This window comes from Diplotaxodon limnothrissa, linkage group LG3, assembly GCF_057381915.1.
Source record: "Diplotaxodon limnothrissa isolate DT_005_m linkage group LG3, D_limnothrissa_male_GT1.1, whole genome shotgun sequence".
NCBI lineage: Eukaryota > Metazoa > Chordata > Actinopteri > Cichliformes > Cichlidae > Diplotaxodon > Diplotaxodon limnothrissa.
In genome coordinates, this window is record NC_140598.1 from 30,869,552 (window position 1) to 30,888,829 (window position 19,278).

The 19,278-nt window shown below is 40.0% G+C and overlaps 3 protein-coding genes across 3 annotated transcripts; all 3 read left to right on the top strand.

The window, feature by feature from the left end:
* The first annotated feature begins 1,444 nt into the window (after positions 1-1,444).
* LOC146635331 (low affinity immunoglobulin gamma Fc region receptor III-A-like) lies at positions 1,445-6,646 on the top strand. Its single transcript, XM_085350090.1, has 6 exons — positions 1,445-1,475; positions 1,560-1,595; positions 4,885-5,148; positions 5,991-6,236; positions 6,319-6,459; positions 6,543-6,646. The coding sequence occupies exons 1-6, from the start codon at positions 1,445-1,447 to the stop codon at positions 6,644-6,646; spliced, it is 822 nt and encodes a 273-aa protein (XP_085206216.1).
* Positions 6,647-9,390: 2,744 nt separating this feature from the next.
* On the top strand, positions 9,391-11,454 carry LOC146635332 (Fc receptor-like protein 5). Its single transcript, XM_085346846.1, has 6 exons — positions 9,391-9,421; positions 9,693-9,728; positions 10,441-10,701; positions 10,781-11,026; positions 11,090-11,248; positions 11,351-11,454. The coding sequence occupies exons 1-6, from the start codon at positions 9,391-9,393 to the stop codon at positions 11,452-11,454; spliced, it is 837 nt and encodes a 278-aa protein (XP_085202972.1).
* Positions 11,455-15,161: 3,707 nt separating this feature from the next.
* LOC146635333 (Fc receptor-like protein 1) lies at positions 15,162-16,687 on the top strand. Its single transcript, XM_085350509.1, has 6 exons — positions 15,162-15,210; positions 15,295-15,330; positions 15,638-15,901; positions 15,981-16,226; positions 16,302-16,475; positions 16,584-16,687. Exons 1-6 carry the CDS (start codon positions 15,162-15,164, stop codon positions 16,685-16,687), a joined length of 873 nt encoding a protein of 290 aa, XP_085206635.1.
* Positions 16,688-19,278: the final 2,591 nt, after the last annotated feature.

Genomic DNA, 19,278 nt, shown 5'->3' on the forward strand with positions numbered 1-19,278 from the left:
TTCTTCTCATGTTCTGTTTTGTATTCTACCTTAACTCTCCTTTTTTGTTTGTTTACCACTGCAACTCTGTAACTACTCTATTGTACGAAGCATTCAACTCATTTCTAAATGAAACCTACAACTGTTTTCAGATTAGGTTTTAGAGGAAGATGTTATTCTACATCCTGTTTTATTTTGGTAATTCTTGTTTTCATCTCCTTTCTGATGAGGATATTACACTCCTGATGTTTGACTGGAATTATAACTACCAGGCGGTGACTCCATCTGAACCTTTTCCCCTGAAACTACCTGGACTTTGGTTCCCTGCTTTTTGAAAATGTAACTTTTGGTGTTAGTTGAATCATTCCAACTTCATCCTCAATAAAGATTAACTTTTGTTAATTTAGTCTGCCTTCGAGTCTGTATCTGATTCTTGATTTACATTGTATGTCAGAGCACTTGCCCAAGAAATGAACCCAGGACTAATGGACTCCTGACTTGGCTAAAGGATTTTGTTGTTGTTACACTTCATGTCCCTTCACCTCCTTTGCTGTGTTTCTTACCAGCTACTTCCTTGTGCTCCCCTCCTCTTTCAAAGAGGAAACTGGACACTGCAGCTCCCTGAACATTCCTCTACCAGGGTAAGGTGATTCCAGACCTAAACGCATCCTCCCTTTGAGGACAATGGTCACTAGACCTCCACAGAGGTCTAACAAACCAGCAGACGACTCCAACAAGGTCATCTGCTGGTCGACCTTCTGAACTGTTTTCACCTTCAGACCATTCCCCTTCTGAACTGCTCCCTACAGCACTTGTCCCACTGACATTTCTACAACTCATTAACAGAGTTAAAGGAGATCAACATCCATGTTTTCTATCAGCTCTGTATGATCCTTAGGCAGGATGTCCTTTATAAGTCTTCAAATCACTGATTTATGCTCATTTGCATTTCATATATAAAGAGACCTACACACTTTTTTCCTCTGAATATCATAAGGAGATGAAGGCCGATTCTGCCTGTGTTTTCACTGCAGTTATATTAACACAGCTCTTTGTGTCTGATGTGCTTTTCAGACATGTAAAAACATGTAGGATCAAGACTAAAGGAACAAGGATTTTCAAAATGTGAAGGCAGAAAGAAGTAGGCACACAGTTTATTTCCTCTCTTTCTGACCAAAAATCAGTGGTTGACGCAGGGAGACGTTGCCTTGTCCAAACCACATCTATCTCACTTATTGTAGATGAGTGAGATAGATGTGTAGTTATGTTGCCTTCAGTTTCTGCTGTTAGTTTGTTGTCTTTATTTTATGTTCTGGTTTATTTTGGTCAAACAAAGAAACTCCTCTCATGATATACAGTGGGGATGAAGTTACAAAACTGACAGACAAAGAAAGAGGAAGAGGGTTGTAGTTGAAGTGAACTATGAGCTGATGTCAGTGTTGGTCTGATACCATTGAGCAGCAGGATGGAGGAAACGTCTCTGCTGTGTCTGCTCTGTAAGCTCACTCTGTGTTTTTCATTCCTCTGCTGTCTTGTTGAATGTGAAACTCTGAACTAACCTGAGTTTAATTTCTCTTTAGTTCTGATCTCACTGCTGAGCTGCACCACAAACCAAGGTCAGTAACCTTCTTCTGTCACACTGTAAACCTGACTCACTCTCTCGGGACACTGTGGGAACATGGTGCAGCTAACTGCAGACAGACCTCTTTTTTGTTGAATTTTGTTGTTTGTATTATTTTCCTAAACCTCAATCACTCCTTCCAGCAGTTAAAAGTCAAACACTGGGTCAATTTACCTGGCATTTGAGCTTTTTGGACTTTCTTTGGACTTACTAGTTACACACACATGCATTTTTCCTGTTAGTGTGTAAGTTGTTATTTGAGTTCATAGTTGCATTAGTTTTGTTCCTCTTTCAGTTCCTTCCTTTGTCTTGTATGCTTTGATTTACTTCAATTGTTTAGTTGTCTCATTCTCTCAAGTTTCCTTTTCTTTACGTATACTCTTTGTCAAAGTGTCTGTTCTCCCAGTTATAATATGTCCAGCCTTAGCACAGGTTCCAGTTTTTAATTGGAATGCTTTCGGTTTCAATAAGTTAATATTTTTTGCTTCACAAGTTTGAACTTTATATTTTACCTTTTGCACTTCCTACCATCAGCCGAAATAAACGGCTTGCTTTCAGTTAAACTTAGCCTGCCTCGAGGCCTCTGCATTTGGGTCCTCACTCCTCACACTCAACCCCATGACAGTAACTGACCACTTTGGACCCAGCAGATGCAGATGTCGTTTTTATGGAGGAGAACAATGTGGAGTGTCACGGTTCAATTCTATTCTATTTATATAGCGCCAAATCACAACAACAGTCGCCTCAAGGCGCTTTATATTGTACAGTAGAGATCTGCTGTACTATAAGTATGTACAGGCTGTAGTGAGTGTACAAGCTATGTACAGGTATAAACAGGATATAAATATGAAAACTATACAGAAATATGAAATATGAGCTATGCAAGTTATAAACAGTTGTAGAATTATAATTATCCTATTGTACAGAATGATTGTGTCTACAGCATTTACAGTAGTGCAGTTTAGATCAGTGAAATATGTAGATAATTCCTACAGAGGCTATATAAAGTGCTAGTGGTTTTGAGTGGTGGTTTAGTTTTTTTCCTAAGGTCTTGTTTAGACTCCTGTGGGAAATCTGTGTTGCAACCTATGAAGTAACCGGAAAGTCTATTTCAGGGGTGTCAAACTCAAATACACAGTGGGCCAAAATTCAAAACTGGAACAAAGTCGCGGGCTAATGTTAATATTTATTGAAATATATTTATTCCGCCAGATATAAGAATGAATCTTTTCTTATGGACTCAAACACGTTTTGCTGAAAAACTGAATATGGAACAAGCAAAGCTTAATACTAAACAATATATATATTAGCTGTATAATACCAGTAGGCTAGCTCTAATAGTAATTTGGTATGGCTTCGCGGGCCAAATGTAATTAGGCTGCGGGCCAAATTTGGCCCGCGGGCCAGAGTTTGACACCTATGGTCTATTTTAACCTCAGTGTCCTAACTTTCCAACTAGCCCGATGGACACCTCCAGAGAACTGTGACTTCAAGTCGGGTCAATGCAGCTCACGACTATTGTAATTGGCCAGTTTAGCACAGTCGATTTGTCCTGTGCTTTTCTGGCTACTTTTTTTCCTACAATTTTTGAATTTATCAAAATTATCAGAATTAGACTAGGAATACTAAAAATGTTGCAGATGAAACAAACCAAAGGTCAGCAGAAATTATCTTCCATTTGTATGAGGTTAAGGGTTGTAAAAGATAGCGAGGCTTTGAGAAATACTGAAACCAACTAGCTAAAATTATACTGATCTTTCGAAACAACCTGAAACCCAAACTGTACAAACGGAGAAATCCCTGTACAACAAGGAAAGAAACATTGAGACTGTTAAAGTAAACAAGCTGACAAAAACAGTGTACTTCAGCAAATACTATTTTCCCCTGTGTTAACATATGTGAGGCTGTTTCAGTTGCTTAGTAATCCAGTACAATGCACAATAAACAAATGTATGAATATAGTGAGAAAAGATGGGCATGTCTGGATGACTGGTTCTCAGTCATCCAGGTCATCGTAGTCTGAGGAGCTTGGAAAGAAAAGCGTCTGTATGTTTCACCTCTCATCCAAGAAGCTTTTTTAGATCATGACAGATTCAGATTGTGGCCTACAACTGTTTTCACACCTTGGCTCGTGTGAATAGGTAGAGGATGATGAGGGGTCCATGACCCTCTTGTGGGACACACCCACAGAGCTTAAATCTGGGACTGTCCACCTTTTGACCTTAGAACTGAAGAAGCTTCTCAGATAAGAGGTGAAGTGTCTTCAAGCAACTTAAAGAAGTCCAGATGCTTTTCTTTGCAAGGTCCTTAGAAAAGATGAGCATTTTTATTTTAATAACCACAAACGTTTTTAGCTGTTTTGGTGCTTAATCATTTGCCTGCCCAGTCTTTGGTGTCAAAGTGTGTTTTTGTTTGGCCTTTCAACTTTCTGGTAGTTAATGTCATCGGGTTTGTTGTACACACTGTCAAACAAAGCTAGAAGCTCCTGTGGCTTTGTGCATGGACCTAGGCGCCAGAATCCAAACACTTAAGCAATGGGCCGATCAACTTTCTCATGTTTAATTTTGAAAATAATATTTTTTTTAAAAATAAAAATAGTTTTCCTTCGACAAGAAAGGACATATTTTACAAAAGCTATCACTGGCTAATTCTGGGAAACTGTAATAACTGTAAGTCCATTTCAAACTGATAAATACCTATTTTTTTTAAATCAGAAGAAACAGAACTTTTTCAGCAAAGAATGAAGAAACTTTCCTAAAACTTTATTTGATATGCATGCTGCTATGGATAGATGACATATGCATTATTTTTCATTTAGTCTGAGTTTGACGTTTTGGTTAAATAAATCTGCATGACTTTCTCGGTTTTTGAGATATTTTCTGTCAGTAAGAAAAGGAAAGACGAAAACAGATGAAAGTTAGAGCTGGAAATTGTTCTGTCTGATTTTCTGATATAATTTAATACAATCACAGCACAGAGCCGATCTCTCTCTCCTGTAACTCTTTGGAGCTCATCCAAGAGTCTCTTTCTTTCCCTCTATATGTCAGTAAATGTTTGATTAAAGCAACTTTTATGAACACTTTTGATCTCAGTGTTTAAGTAAATGAGAAGCGTATATTGCTCTTCACAGCAAAAATAACAATGAATCAGATATTATCCTCTTTATTTGTCCAAGTGTATATGCTTCCACAGAAACCATCGATTCGAAGGAGCTGTTCAACATAGTGTCAGAATTATTGAAAAATGGCTATAATATATTATATATCATCTCCTGTTCCTCACAGCTCGTCTGACTGTGAGTCCCAGCAGCTCTCAGCTTTTTGAAGCAGACTTTGTGTCTCTGAGCTGTGAGGAGGACGACAGCTCTGCTGGGTGGACTCTGAGGAGAAACACAAGCACAGACAAAAGAGCTGAGTGCGGAGCTGTGTGGGGAGAAGGACCAGGATATTTCTGTAGCATGAAAGTTATTCCTGAATGGGACACTGGAGTTTACTGGTGTGAGTCCAGAGAGGGTGCCGTCAGCAACATGATTAACCTCACAGTCACTGGTAAGCTGAGTGTGTGGAGTTTGTGTTGATGATGATTATGATGATGACAAAGCTTTTATTTGTCACTTGCAGTTGCCTGTAGCAAGATTGGACCTCTTCCAACCATACATATATTACACAAAAATCACATTGGCGAGACAGGTCAGAACAGGTAGTGGAAAGAAAACAAATGAAATGTAGGACACAAGAGGGCAGTGGAGGAGAGAAAAAGAGAACTCTACTCAGACTGAGCTCCTGGTAGAAGATCAGTATGAGAACAGAAAACAAAAACCCCTCAGCACAAAAAGCACATGAATCTTCACACCATGACACGAAAACACATCACATCATCAGGAAGCTAAAGGGGTGGGTAAATGGGGTGAGAGTGCGCCGGTGTAGACCGCAGCATACGGTCCTGCGGCATGATGCTGCACCCTTCCCATCGCTCAATGAAGTATACATTATTATTATTATTCCAACCATAAACTTATCCCTAACTTTAACAACAACCTTAATCGTGTTTGATAGAGTTTTCCAAAACTATTCATGAAGAGAAAGTAAAATAAATATACATGTGTTGATTCAGTCCAAACAGTTCTCATGTTTCCTCCTGTTTCTGAACGTGTAGCATAGAGATGTGTTGTCACATAGCGTAATATGTTTCGTTTTGGGATCGGGCACTAATGAACCCAGTTACCAGATGATCAAATCCATCTTCTTTAGGTTTTAGAGAACAAGACTGAAAGACTCTCTGAGGGTTAAAGTTACACGAGACGAGACAAGGCCATCAGAAGCCAGGCATTAAAGTGTTGATGAAGCTGTGTGTAAATGGATGAAATGCTGTAGTTTGTCTCTGTGTTGAGGTGGATCAGTGATCCTGCAGAGTCCTGTCCTCCCTGTGATGGAGGGAGATGACGTCACTCTGCTCTGTAAAACAGAGACCACTCCCTCCAACCTCCCAGCTGCTTTCTATAAAGATGGTGTCTTCATTGGGAATGAGACTACAGGTCACATGACCATCCAGGATGTTTCCAGGTCTGATGAAGGCCTCTACAAGTGTGACATCAGCGGTCATGAAGAGTCTCCATCCAGCTGGATCACTGTCACAGGTGAGGAGCTTCACTTTTATGTTACCTCTTTTTTCATTATATATTCACATGTGGTTGAAATAACCATATATTCTCTCTGCAGAAAAACATATAACCACACCTCTGCCCCCTGACTCGTCCTTACTCCACTTTGTGATTAGACTGCTCTTCCACCTGGTGGTGTTCTGTCCATACGTCATCTCCACTCTCCTCATGGTGTCTTTGTATCGAAAGAGAGCTAAAGGTAACACTGAATCATTCATTAATTAATCAATATGCTGAAATCTCTATAAATTAATGGCTGAAACACTTCATACATTTTTACAGGAAAAATCTTCCGTGTCCCGATCCTGCCCACTCAGCCTGAGCAGCGACTGGACGATGAGCATTATGATGTCATCTCTGATGTCACCACAGAGTATCACTTCTGAATCAGAGCTTTGGTGCTTCTCTTTAGGTCTCACTAATGTTGTCCTCTCCACCTCTGTTGTGAATCTTATATGAATAAAAGGACTCTGATGTTCATCTCTGGATATTTTTATGTAGATAAGCAGCAAATGTTCCCAAGAAAATCTACTGGAGCTCTCAATAGAAATTATATTGACTTATGATTGTATGCCCTACACTCAGTCACTACAATCAATTTTAGAGTTTCTCCACCTACTGAGCCCACTTTAACCTCTGACTGTGCACATTTTACTGTTTACAGGCAAAGTCACCCTCTACAATGTAGGTGACTGAAAATAGAGCTAATGAGTACATTTCAGAGCCTGCACTTTTCTACTTATACTTGAGTAAGGAACTTGAATCAGTACTTCAACTTTTACTGGAGTATTTTTTTACAGTAGTGTTTGTATTTGTACTTAATGTCTGAACTTTTGCCAACTCTGCTTGCTCTGCCTCCTTCGCGATCATCAGTTTGAACTACCTGGCGTCCTATTGTTGACGTTTCTGACTGAATTCCAACGGCCAGGTTGTTGCTGCTGCTCACTCACAGATACTGACAGAGTGTAAAAGTGTTGAAATTGACTCTTTCTTATTGGTGCTTTTGCTATTAAAATGATATCTTGTGAAACTCTTTAAACTGTTCCTCTCGTTCGTGTACCTACAGCTCATTTGGTTTTAGCTGTGATACCCCCTGCACTTTTTCTCCATCTGTTTTTGTCATAGCCTCGTATGACAGGTTGTGAGAGGTCCCAGGTCTGAATCCCACACAAGCCTTACATTGTCACAGCCTGGCTCATAAGACCCACAGTCAGTATGAAAGATTAGTTGGTGTTGGATCATGCAATTTGTCGCTAGATACAGATAGAGATACCTGCAAAATAGTGAAAAGTATTATGTTAGCTCTTCATCTACAGAGGATGCTACTTGGGCATTATATGGTCATGATAATAACAAAAATGAGAAATTAATCAAACTGAAATACATTCAATAAAAAATTAATTGGAGTCTAGAAAACAGCAGAATTGAAATCATATTTATCATTCATGACTGTCAGACATTTCTAAGACTCAGTAACAGAGTTGAAGTAGGTCCATGTTTTCTATCAGCACTGTGCTTTAGTGCTGATAGGTAGGATGTTCTTTAAAAGCCATCAGTTTGTGACGTGCAGTCTGATGTTGAGCAGCCAAACAGTGAACTCACTGCCTTTCTGACCACAAGTCAGAGGTTGAAACAGAGAGAAGCTAAAGCTCACCTCCAACTCAAAAACCTCGCAGCTAAACTACAGTCAGCCACAGGAAGACACAGCAGGTTTGTAACAATCTGCAACATGACTGATAAAATCATTATTGTCAATAAAACACTTAAGAATTTATTTTAATTTAATTGTGAAAATGTATTTCAAACAGTGCTTGATGCATTTATTTCACAAGTAAAGGTCAGAGAGTCAGTGAAGGCATCACACAACTGCTAAAGTTGCCTTCAGGTGCAGTTGTAGATTTTGTTGCTGTTGATCTTTACTTCATGTTCTGGTTCAATTTTTTCATTTAAAATTTTGTATTTCTGCTTTATTTCCACCAAATTATTTAACTTTTGCGTGAAGTTCAGAGAGGAAACCACAACACTGGCACCGAGTCACAGCTGAGGAGGAAGAGGAGGGTTTTACTCTGTATGAGAGTGACCTGAACTCAGTCTTTGTCTGATATCAGCGAGCAGCACGAGGAAACGTTTCAGAACTCTGAACTAACCTGAGTTTAATTTCTCTTTAGTTCTGATCTCACTGCTGAGCTGCACCACAAACCAAGGTCAGTAACCTTCTTCTGTCACATTGTAAACCTGACTCACTCTCTCAGGAGACTGTGGGACACATTTATTTAAATAAAATAAAAAAATCCTCTCCCTGTTGCATCACCAAACCTGATTTTCTGACAGTCTTAGATGATGTCACCTGTTTTTCTAAATTAAACACCCACACATAAGGAAATATATCTGTGCAATATAATATTTTTATTCAACACCCAATTGCAGTTAAAACTGAATTTATAGAAAAGAAATGTGTCATTTACACTTCAGGTATAAACATCAGCTCATGTTCTACTGTGTCGTTCTTCAGTGTTTGAGCCAGCTGGAGCAGTCAATAAGAATAAAGCTGATTTTCTGTCAGTGTTTATTAGGACCACATGTTTGTGTTTGTGGGGTTAACTCTCATATAAAATTGCTTCCTGGTGGAGAAACGCACACTGACCCTGTGACATAATGAAGAAGAAGAAGCAGAGAGACGCGTTTACTGGCTGTCAAACTGCTGCTGATCTCAGTTACTTCTTAGGATTGATGTCAGGGAGCAGACACCATTTATAGATCTGAGATCATGTGAACATTATTGTTACGTTAGGACTCAGACATGTTAAAGTAGATGTGATAATTGGTTCATTGCTTCTTGTTTTAGGCTTGTGCAGGTTTTAGTTGCACTGAAGCCAGTTTATGACGCTTGAGCTGAACTAAAGTCAGTGTGTTGTTGGTGATGCAGGGTGCAGTCGCAGCCACACAGTTTATGTCTCTCTGACATCAGAACAGAAAAGCAGCAACAAGTCTCAGCTGACCTGCTGTCACTAACAAGAAGATCAAACTTTGTGTTTAACATCGTCCTCGTCTCTGACAGCTTCAAAGAAAACTCCTCCATCGTCCTGAAGAAAAGGATCAACTTCATCTAACAGAAAGTTTGAGGATTTAAATGGAGGAAACATCTCTGTTATGGCTGCTCTGTAAGTTCACTCTGTGTATTTCTGGAAGATTCAGATGATGAAATCTTTAAAAAGCTCATAAAACACTCTGTAGTTTGTTTTCAGTGACGTTTGTCTGTAATATGAATCTTCTTCACGTGTTTGAATCCAACAGTCTTCCTCCTTCCTGCTCTGATTCTGTTTCAGTCTTTCCTTACAATCAGCTCACAGAGATGTTGTGTCTGCTCTGCTCTCTGATCACTTCATTAAACACCACAAACTCTGAACTAACCTGAGTTTAATTTCTCTTTAGTTCTGATCTCACTGCTGAGCTGGACCACAAACCAAGGTCAGTAAGTTCATCATATGGCGCTGTCACGCAGTTTAAAGTCATTAACATTGTTAGTTGTTACTGCAGCCAATGATGAATCAGGGTCACAATGTGTTTGAATTTAGTCCTCGACTACTTCACGCATCTGTAATCTGACAGTTATGAAATATTAATACAATGAGGGTCACATTTTTCTCTCATTTCTGTATTTATTCATCCATTTTTACAGATAAAAAAGACGAACTAACCTGACAGATCATTAATTTTATGAACATTTCACGAAGGCTGTGAGACTAACAGTTCATTATTTAAAAAGCCCATTTACTGCCTTTAAAAAGTAACTAATTACACACAGAGATATGTTGTGTTGCAACTGTCAGCATAAAATCATGATGAAAAAACATAGATGATGACATGTTAGTGCAGACTTATGCAGACTTGGAGATCACACTGTGATTTTTGTTGTGACTTTTAATAAGCTGAGGTGAAGTTAATAAATGTGATGCTTAAAAAAACCCTGAAATATTCCTGTGATTGTTATCTAGATGGTGTTGGTTGTTTGCAGTAGTGTTCTTAAGAATAATAATTCATTAAATTACTAATTAGATACAAATGCAACGTAAATACCTTAATGTATGCTTATGGTAAAGTCTTCCTGTCATCCCATTAATGAACTGGAAAAGTCAGCAGGTCAATTAATTTTAGTTAAAATACACTAAATTCCTCACAGCTCGTCTGACTGTGAGTCCCAGCAGCTCTCAGTTCTTTGAAGGAGCCTTTGTGTCTCTGAGCTGTGAGGAGGACGACAGCTCTGCTGGATGGACTCTGAGGAGAAACACAAGCAAACGACAGAGGACTCAGTGTGGAGATGTGTGGGGAGAAGGTGCTGGTTCTTCATGTAACATCACTGTGTTCCCATTGGACAGTGGAGTTTACTGGTGTGAGTCCAGAGAGGGTCCCATCAGTAACATGGTTAACCTGACAGTCACTGGTAAGCTGAGTGTGTGGAGTTAGTGTTGATGAAGCTGTGTGTAAATGGATGAAATGCTGTAGTTTGTCTCTGTGTTGAGGTGGATCAGTGATCCTGCAGAGTCCTGTCCTCCCTGTGATGGAGGGAGATGACGTCACTCTGCTCTGTAAAACAGAGACCACTCCCTCCAACCTCCCAGCTGCTTTCTATAAAGATGGCTCCCTCATCAGGAAGCAGCCTACAGGTCACATGACCATCCAGCATGTTTCCAGGTCTGATGAAGGCCTCTACAAGTGTGACATCAGCGGTCATGGAGAGTCTCCATCCAGCTGGATCACTGTCACAGGTGAGGAGCTTCACTCTGATTTCATCGACATATTCACCTGAACAGGTGGGATTCTCTCTGCAGGCAAACATACAACCACACCTTCATCCACCACCTCAGCACTACCCACTGACTGCAGCTCCCTCCAGCTTGCATTCAGAGTGGTCCTCCACCTGCTGGTGTTTTGTCCATACTTTATCTCCACTCTCCTCATGATGTCTTTATATCGACACAGAACCAAAGGTAACACTGAATCAATCCCTTAATATGCTGATGATTATATTCTTTTCATCTGAACTCTTCATTGGTTCACATCTGATACGTTTTCATATTTTGTATGTGCAGGGAACAAACTTTGCATCTTGAACCTGCCCACTCATCCTGAGCAGGGATTCGATGATGAACATGAGGATGTAATTACTGATGTCACCACAGAGCATCGTTTCTGAAACAAACTTCTGTTGTGTCATCTGAATAAATGGGCTCTGATGTTCATCTCGGGATATTTTCATCTAGCTAAACAAATAAATTGATCTTTTTTTTTTCTTTTTTTTTTTTGCCTGTCCCGTTTGGCTCTTTTGCCATCAGAATTATTGTCTAAAGGCAAAGAAAGATGCCCAACGGATTTACTTTACCAAATGGACCATCCCAGCCTTGCCGTAATGGTCTATTGAATTCACCTTTTATTGTTTATTTTATTCTATTTTCACTTGCTAAATACAGGACAGACTTGACTGGGAAAGGAAAAGGGAGAAAGGAAAACAGCAGGAAAGAGGAACTGTCATAGAGGGCAAAAAACATAAACCAACAAAACAGACAAAAAATACATATATCAATCACCTGGATCACCTGTTGAGAGAGAAAAAAGAGAAAACAAGCAAAAAAGAGAACAATATAATAAACAACATCATCGTGATGATCTATGTGAATATAACAGTAAATACTAAATATTAAACATTATTGTGCAGCACATAAGATCAACAGAACACAGTGTGCTTTGAGGTAGGAGCCAAAAAGGGTGTAGTTTGTGGGTGTGAGCACCCGTGTGTTATAACAGTAAATACTAAATATTAAACATTATTGTGCAGCACATAAGATCAACAGAACACAGTGTGCTTTGAGGTAGGAGCCAAAAAGGGTGTAGTTTGTGGGTGTGAGCACCCGTGTGTACACCTGTGAGCATGGACGCGCTTGTATTTAAAAGGTTCCTTCATGTAATGATCTGCTAGGGAGTGTGGGGGGGCCACAGCCCCGTCCTCCAGGGCATGAAGCAGGTATGGAGGAGATCAAAACTCCAGACATCCAGAGGCCCTCAGAACACAAGAGACCAAGGAAGACCAACAGAGGGGCAGCCGCGCCACCGTCCCAGTAAGAGCTGAGGAGAGTCCCAGCTGAGGGCTCACTCAGCAGCCGCGGAGCAGAAGCCAGGGGGAGTTGCAGTGACGTGCCCGTCTGGCAAAGCTGGGTTGCAGTCAGCTGTGCCAGAGTGACCGAGCCCCAGGCTGAGAGGCCGAGGACACCCGACCCCCGAAGAGGCCCGAGCGAGCCCCAGGCTCCAGGCCCCGACAAGCAGCCACCAGGAGTGAGCCGGTGTGTACCTGGACGCCCACCCCCGGACACAAAGAACCACCAACGCAGCGATGTCTGAGGGCGTCTGCCACTGGCAGGGGAAGATCAAATAGATTGATCCTAAGAGGCGGATTTTCATCATATACTGTGTGTGTTACTGGAGCTCTGTAACTAAGGGATTCTTCAAAGCATTCAGATTATTTCTAAAAATTCAAACCTGCAGATGCTTTCAGATCTGATGTTGGAGAAAAAACACCAAACATCTGCTATATAGATAATGTTTCCTCTGGATATTTCCTCAGTCCCTCTCCTTCCTTCTCAGGTCCATGGACTGTTCACAGGCCTGGGTCTTTGCTCCAGTACTTTTTAACTTGAAATTTAAGTCATGCTTTAATTCTTGCCATATTTTGTTTTGTATTCTAGCTTAAATCTCCTGGTTTGTTTGTGTGTTTACCACTGCAGCTCTGTAACTACTGTTTTGTACAAATAATCCAACTTATTTCTAAATGAAACCTGCAGATGTTTTTAGATCAGGTGTTAAAGGAACATGTTTTGGTACATTCTGTTTTATTTTGGTATTTCCTGTTTTGTCCTCTTTTCTGATGAGCTGATTAGACTCCTGCTGTTTCCTGAAACTACCTGGACTTTGGTTTGCTGATTCTTTTTTTTATTTAACCTTTGGAGTTAGTTGGATCTTTGCAACGTAACCCTTAGTAAACATTCACTATTTGTTAATTGGCTCTACCTTGGAGTCTTTATTTGAATCATAATGTACAGCACAGTGTTTTGAACAAGAAATGGACCCTGAGGACTCGTGTAGAGGATGACAGAGAGGACATGATTTACACCACTCTGGTGTTCACTAACTGCTTTCTGGCATAGCTCAGCTAATGGACTCGTTACTAAACAATCTTTATACCTTGATCCTATCTGCTCGCTCTGAGCAGGGATTGAATGATACGCATGATGATGTTGGCGTCTCACTAACTTTGTCCTCTCCATCTCTGTTGTGGAGATTATTAGAATAAATTGAGTCTGATGTTCATCTTTGGATCATTTTATCTAAATTAAAAACCAAATATTCTTTCATAGAGGAAGATTTCTATCATCATTACTGTATGTGTACGACAGCAACTCTGTAACTAATTATTGACAGTAGCATCCAGTTTATCTCTAAATGAAACCTGCAGTGATATTTGAGGAATACATAAAAGAGTTATTGATAAGGACTGTTTTATTATAGTATTTCCTGTGTTGTTATTGAAATCAATGGACAATCTGGTTGCTCAGATGAGGATATGCATCATGCACTTTCCCTCACAGATACTGACATGTTACTTTAAATAGTGTCCAGTAGATGGTAAAAATAACATCATGTGACTGGGAGTGGATTCATTAATCGCTTCTTATCTTCCTGACTGAGCACAAACCTCTGAGAACATTGAGGATTAAAATACAATTTTAAAAAGCTAATGTTAAAATGTACGATTTGCTAATGCTGACAACTTACAGCTTTCTCTGTAATTCGCACATTGAACTTTCCTTACATTGTCCAACTCATGTGATAGAGGATTCTATGTGGATATTGTTGCAGCAAATGCATGTGTGTCTGTAAATGTCATTTTGTGTGTGCACCTAAATCCATGTCTGTACTTGGATTGCTAAATGTGTAGAGGATTTCACAAACATGTGACTCAAAGTAAGTAAATGTCCGTGTTTTTTACTGTCTCTATTTTTTGTTTTTAGGCAGAAAGTCAACAAATCACTGAGTTGTTAAAAATCTTTATTTTCAGATATAGACACTGACAGTATGCTGATGATGATCCTCTCCATCTGTGCTTTACATCTGATATCTGTAGAGGAATCCACAAATGTGTAAGTTTACGTCAGGTAGTGTCCATGTTTTCTGTTACCTCTGTGTTTTTTAGGTATTGTCCTTTGAATGTCAACAAATCAGTGAATTTTTAGCCCTTTTCGTTCATGTCACAGCGTCTCCTATAAACATTATTGGTAGATAATGTTTGACTCTGTGTTTTCACTGTAGGTACATGAACACAACTATCTGTATCCAACACATGTCTGCTTTACACCTTTCTAAATGTTAACTAGAGCATGATGTGTAGTCTGATGTTTTGCAGCCACTCAATGTGTTTACTCTTTTTGACCACAAGTCAGTGGTTGGAACAGAGAGATGCACAAAACAACTAAAGTTTGCACAGTTAACGTGCAGTCAACTACAGGAAGACACATTACATTAGCATAGTCGATATATTTAAAATGTAATTGTCAAGAAAGAGCTGCGTAACTTTCCCTCCAAGGAGGTGAGATACTCAGTGAAGACCTCACACAGGTACTGATTTTGCATTCAGGGTCAAATGTCAGTTGTAGATATTGTTGCTTTTAATTCTTATTCAATAATCAGTTGAAACGTGTAAAACTTTGGTTTCAAGGAAGCAGAGAAATAAACACACAAAGCTTTTTCACACAAGGTTTTTTTCTAACCACAAGTCTAAGACCCAGAGACAGAGAAAGAGGAAGAGGAGGGTTTTACTCAGTGTAACCATGAACTGATCTCAGAGCTGGTCTGATGTCATTGAGCAGCAGGATGGAGGAAACGTCTCTGCTGTGTCTGCTCTGTAAGCTCACTCTGTGTTTTTCATGCCTCTGCTGTCTTGTTGAATGTGAAACTCTGAACTAACCTGAGTTTAATTTCTCTTTAGTTCTGATCTCACTGCTGAGCTGCACCACAAACCAAGGTCAGTAACCTTCTTCTGTCACACTGTAAACCTGACTCACTCTCTCAGGAGACTGTGGGACACATTTATTAAGAACATGGTGCAGCTAACTGCAGACAGACTCCTCCTCAGTCATTGTCGGTGTATCTAATCATGTTATTATATCAGTCTAAATGATTAGATGTCATATAAATGTGAGGTGCAAGAATGAAAGTGATAATTTCCCATCACTGAAAGTGAGCAGAAAACAACTCACAATGTGAATTCAGTCAGTGTAAAATATGTCTGATAACAATGTAATGTATGTGTCTCCTCTTCTTCCTCACAGCTCGTCTGACTGTGAGTCCCAGCAGCTCTCAGTTCTTTGAAGGAGACTTTGTGTCTCTGAGCTGTGAGGAGGACGACAGCTCTGCTGGATGGACTCTGAGGAGAAACACAAGCAGACGGCAGAGGACTCAGTGTGGAGATGGGTGGGGAAAACCAGCTGGATCTTCCTGTAAGATCAGTCACATCTACAAATGGGAGACTGGAGTTTACTGGTGTGAGTCCAGAGAGGGTCCCATCAGCAACATGGTTAACCTGACAGTCACTGGTAAGCTGAGTGTGTGGAGTTAGTGTTGATGAAGCTGTGTGTAAATGGATGAAATGCTGTAGTTTGTCTCTGTGTTGAGGTGGATCAGTGATCCTGCAGAGTCCTGTCCTCCCTGTGATGGAGGGAGATGACGTCACTCTGCTCTGTAAAACAGAGACCACTCCCTCCAACCTCCCAGCTGCTTTCTATAAAGATGGCTCCCTCATCAGGGAGGAGCCTACAGGTCACATGACCATCCAGCATGTTTCCAGGTCTGATGAAGGCCTCTACAAGTGTGACATCAGCGGTCATGGAGAGTCTCCATCCAGCTGGATCACTGTCACAGGTGAGGAGCTTCACTCTGATTTCACCTCTTATTTCATCCACATATTCACCTGAACAGGTGGGATTCTCTCTGCAGACAAACCTACAACCACACCTCCACCCACCACTACAACTATTCCCACCGCTCCAGATCTGACTGCTGACTCCTCTCTACAGCTTGTATTCAGAATAGTCCTCCACCTGGTGGTTTTCACTCCATATATCATCTCCACTCTCATCATGATGTCTTTATATCAATGCAGAGCCAGAGGTAACACTGAATCATTCACTGACAAATGAATGTGCTGATGATTAAATCCTGTCTCTTCATGAATAAACAGCCGATAGATATTCTACATTTGTTTTTTGTTTTTTTCAGGAATTGGCATCAGTGATTCAACCAAGCCCACTCTTCCTGACCAGGGATTGGATAACGAGCATGATGATGTAATCACTGATGTCACCACAGAGTATCACTTCTGAATCAGAGCTCTGTTGTGTCTCTGTGAGTCTCACTAACTTTGTCCTCTCCATCTCTGATGTTGAGATTATTTGGATAAATGGACTCTGATGTTCATCTCTGGATATTTTTATGTAGATAAACAGTAAATATTCCTGCTCACAGGAGGAGACCATCATGTACTGTGTGTGTGCATCACTGCAGCTCTGTCACTGAAAGACATTTTCAGGTCAAATATCAGAGAAAAAGACAAAGTCACGCTACTTCCTGTTTGATTTTTTATTTCATGTTTCCACATCCTACCTGATCACCTCACTGGAGTAGCTGGTGTCCTGATGGTTCTGACCAGAATTAAATCTACCCGTCACACACAGATGCTGTCATAGCGTTTTGGTGCCTGACTGTAAACACATGATCACATGACTCAGACTGGACTAATGCAGTTTTTGTCTTTTCACCTCTTCCTGGATCAACACAAACTGTGAATTTTTCAGTGAGCCTTGAAATTGACTCTTTCTTGTTGGTGCTTTTTTGTTATTAAAGCCACATCCTGTGAAACATTTCAAACTGCTCCAGTTGTTCGTGTCACTCTTTAGTATCTGTACGTACAGCTCATGTGGTTTGTGCTGTGATGGCCCCCTGCCCTCTTTGTCCCAACTCTTTTTGTCATAGCCTCATATGAAATGAGAGGTCCTGGGTCTGAATCAGGTGAGTCCGCACATTGTCACAGCCTGGCTCATAAGACCCACAGACAGTATGAAAGATCGACTGATTTTGGATCATTTAGTTTGTAGCTTCAATTATTTCACAGAAGTGTTTCTTGTTGTTGTCATAAGTGATCAAATGTGTGCAACAGGGTGGAGCACGCATCAGCTGCAACATGCTACATCCATAGAAATATGAGTGAAAGTACAAATCAAATCAAAGCAGGACTGAAATCCTAATTTTACTGTTCATGACTGTCAGACATTTCTAAGTAGGTCAGGGTCAATGTTTCAGGACCACCACATGTAAATCACATTTGATTTGATAACAAAAAATTTGTTACACCACAGCACTTTACAGGAAGGGCCAGAGTCGTCTCTATTTTTTGAGGCGACTGAGGTCCTTCAACATCTGCCAGAAAATGCTGAGGATTTTCTATGAGTCTGTTGTGGCCAGTGCGATCCTCTATGCTGTTGCATGCTGGGGGAGCAGGCTGAGGGTCGCAGATGCCAACAGACTCAATAAACTAATCCGTAAGGCCAGCAATGTTGTGGGGATGGAGCTGGACTCCCTCAAGGTGGTGTCGGAGAGGCGGATGTTGTCCAAGATAAAGACAATGTTGGATAACACCTCCCACCCACTCCATGACATGCTGGTCAGTCACAGGAGCACGTTCAGTGAGAGACTGAGAACTAATTAAATATATATATTAAATAAATATATATATATATATATATATATATATATTGTTAGATTATAATATTATTTTATGCCATGTTAGACCCCTAATTAAAGATTGTGAATTATTATGTAGTTTTAGTTTGCATCATTCTCCTGAATTAGAAGAAGCTGATAACTATTGCATTAGTTAAACTGATTTGCATTATAGGGTATAAGGTAGTACCAAAATAAAGCTGTGGGAGACCTGGGGAGTGTCATCTGTACCTGCTACTGTTGGAATAATAGTTTTTCTTACATCTGAACTGCGCAAACACAGAGGTCATCCCACATATGGTTCGCCCATCAGGGGGACAAAGGACCTCAGGAGTGAGAAGAGATGAACCCGGCCACACTGAACTGAAGGGTGTTGGTGAGGTCATTATTCTAATGACCTCATCAGGGGGAATTGTTAGATTATAATATTATTTTATGCCATGTTATACCCCTAATTAAAGATTGTGAATTATTATGTAGTTTTAGTTTGCATTATTCTCCTGAATTAGAAGAAGGTGATAACTATTGCATTAGTTAAACTGATTTGCATTACATTAAACTGCTGACTTGTTGTGAATGAATGATATTGTTTTATGATGCATTATACTGCTGAGTTATAAGAAATACTGTTTGCAGAAAGTCATCGCCTTATTTGTCTGATTAGAAGAGAACAGAACATGCTGGAGTTTTCTGCCCCATCTCAGCAGGAGCAGATAAACAGGGAGCCAAGGTCGTAGCTTAGGCGCCGTGTGAGAGAAAGCATGTGAATGTTTAGGCTTTTTATGATGAGGTGGAGGCACCAGAGGCTATAAAAGTTTGAGCAAGGCTCCACCATTTTGAGATTTTGAGGCTGTCTGCATCAGTGTCCATCTCCCACGTGTGTGATCATTAAAATCATCGTTTGACTCAACCCGACCGGACCAGTGTTGTTATTGTGGTTTTTCTTATGTCTCCATCCCCAATATTTTTGAACCTTAACAATATATATATATATATATATATAAAATATATATAAAAAAAAAATATATATATATATATATATATGAGTCATTCCTACTATTCGGTGCCATTTCAGTGTGATCACTCTTCATCAAAAAATACAAAATTTTGAATTATTTTAACATTTCATCTAAAAGAGGGATTTTCAACCTATAAGAAAAATGTATTGGTCCAGCTAAGGATATTATATTATAAT